Source organism: Pholis gunnellus (genome assembly GCF_910591455.1).
Source record: "Pholis gunnellus genome assembly, chromosome: 17".
In the NCBI taxonomy this organism is placed as follows: domain Eukaryota; kingdom Metazoa; phylum Chordata; class Actinopteri; order Perciformes; family Pholidae; genus Pholis; species Pholis gunnellus.
In genome coordinates this window covers 5,253,735-5,256,096 of record NC_136544.1, presented here as the reverse complement: position 1 = coordinate 5,256,096, position 2,362 = coordinate 5,253,735, and the positions used below count along the sequence as shown (strand labels likewise).

At 54.4% G+C, this 2,362-nt stretch overlaps 1 protein-coding gene across 1 annotated transcript; it reads right to left on the bottom strand.

The window, feature by feature from the left end:
• Nucleotides 1–326: 326 nt before the first annotated feature.
• junbb (JunB proto-oncogene, AP-1 transcription factor subunit b) lies at nt 327–2,158 on the bottom strand. Its single transcript, XM_079178195.1, has one exon. It carries the CDS (start codon nt 1,844–1,846, stop codon nt 839–841), a length of 1,008 nt encoding a protein of 335 aa, XP_079034321.1. The 5' UTR covers nt 1,847–2,158; the 3' UTR covers nt 327–838.
• Between the last annotated feature and the right edge of the window lie 204 nt (nt 2,159–2,362).

Sequence of the window (2,362 nt, the reverse complement as noted above, 5' to 3'; positions counted from 1 at the left end):
AGAGAGATGGAACTAGTGTGCGTTACCTGGGCGGGGGTTCCCAGAAACCCTCCCCTGTGACGGAGTCTTCACCAGCATGCCCGTATATGGACAAGCCCGTGCGTAATAAGGAAAGGCCTACGTGCGCGTGCTACGCTCTGTGCGTAAAAACGCGGAAACCTGAATGTGCTTGTGTCCGGGCTCCTCACCGGGAGCTATGGCAACTGTTAATGTCACAATAGTGGTACTACAGAAACCCCGTTTGTGATCATCTATTTCTCCCACTCTTTATATGAGTTGCGTGTTATACTGATATGAAAACAAACACTCGAGTCCACCATTTTTTTCGTTTCATTTGGAGACACTTTACTTAAATACACATCACAAATAAAAAACAAACAAAAAGACAGTGTAAACATTGGACGTCATTGGTTTGCCCGGATCAACCGGACAAACAAAAAAATAATTTACACATTGAATAAATGCAGCATTGCATGACATTATCGGTTGCAAAAAGTACAAAGAAATACACTAATTATTCCCACTTTCCACCATTAGTAAACCCCGACTCGTGGGTCTGTCTGTGCACGCGGCGCTGCTCAGTGTCTGCTCGGTCTGGATGCTGCCCCGCGGTGTCAGGGGTTGAATGGTGCTTTGAGCGATGTCCAGCATCCGGAAGTACCATTTTTAGTCAGTCTTTTCACCCCTAAATACCCTAAAGAGTTTGTTCTACGCACAGCTCGGCGGGCCTGTGCTGCTGTCCATGATGACAGCACACCAGCCCGGTGTCCCGGTGCTGCGCGTGCAGAGCGCGACTCCAGTGTTATTACTTCTCAGTCAGTTAGTAGTCTCTGTCGTTTTAAAACGCCTCCAACTTGCTCGTGAGCATCAGCTGACAGCCGCTGCTCACATGTGTCAGGACTTTCTGCTTGAGCTGCGCGACCTGATCCCGGAGCACCGACGCCGTGTTGGAGAGCCCCACGTTGTCGTTCTTCAGACCCTTCACCTTATCCTCCAGCCGGGCGATGCGCTCCAGCTTGCGCCGCCGGCACTTGGTCGCCGCCAGCCTGTTCCTCAGCCTCTTGCGCTCCGCCTTGATCCTCTCCTGGGTCTCCAGGTTGATCGGGGACATGGGAGGCGAGCAGTCGCTGCTGAGCAGGTCGGGAACGGTCTGGGGCTCCTCTTTCAGTGAGACGAGCCGGTGCGGATGGAGCGCGGAGCCCGGGAGAGCGTGCTGGAACGGGTGCGCGCCGTGCGGTGCGGACTGCGGGTGGCTCTGCTGGTGCGGCGGCAGGTAGCTGATGGTGGCCGTTGGGTAGCTGGACGCGGAAGAGAGGCTCGTGTTCGGGCAGTAGGCGTTCAGTGTGGTGTAGATGGGAGGCTCCGGCTGCAGGGCGGAGCCGAAGACGCCAGAGGCCGCCGCTACCGCTGCTGCCGCCGAACACGTCGTCACTCCGCCGGCTCCGATGGACACGTTGGGAGGGGGCATCTGGTTCATCTTGTGCAGCTCGTCCAGGGCTTTCACGAAGCCGTCGGCGAAGCCCTCCTGCTCATCGGTGATGCCCCGGTTGTAGAAGAACTGGCCCGGGGTCGGGGTGGTGATCACGCCGTTACTGTTCTGGATGATGAGCCTCTCCAGCTCCGGGGACGCGAGCTTCAGCGACCCCACATCATGGTGCCCCCCTTGGTACGGGTCTATCTCGGCCCTGAGCTGGGATTTGAGGCTGCGGTAGGGCTCTGTCAAGTTCAAATTCATATTCATGTTCTGCTTCAGCAGTTTGTAGTCGTGCATGGCTGCGTCCGACTGACCGTAAGCCGACAGAAAGGAGTCGTCATGGTAAAAGGGCTGTTCCATCTTTGTAGACATAAAGTCGTAAGAAAAAAGAGTGAGCTTACCAGCTGCTTCTTTTTTTTTTTTTTAGAAACACAGTCTCTCGATAATCAATACAATGTCAGTGTCAGCAGAGAGCGTGCACCAACTCGTCGTCTCTCTCAACAGTGTCCCGAGTGTCCCAAAAAAGAGTGAAAGTCCAAGGTCCAACAAACAGCTCGGTGTCAGAAGTCTCTCTCCAGTGTCTGAATGCTGGTGTCTTTTCTTCTTCTTCGCAATCCCGCGGAGGAAAAAAAAGTTATAACTTGGTTTGGAATTCCTAAATTTTCTGATGCTTGGTTCTCGAGCGCTCGTTGAGGTGTGTTCGGTCGGGTCGGAACCGTGCCTATTTATATAGGCATACACACGAGCGCTCGCTGCCGGGGCAATGCGGCCTCGCGATTGGCCGAGCAGCTCGGAGTCCACGCCCAGCGAGTGCTACGTTGAGTGACGCTATTGCCGGGAAGAGGCAACTGTAAACAAGCCTGTAGGCATGAGAGGGAGAGAGAGAGA

Bases quoted from the DNA above. Each gene is read 5' to 3' on its own strand.
- junbb (XM_079178195.1), bottom strand. From the start codon at position 1,846: ATGTCTACAAAGATGGAACAGCCCTTTTACCATGACGACTCCTTTCTG.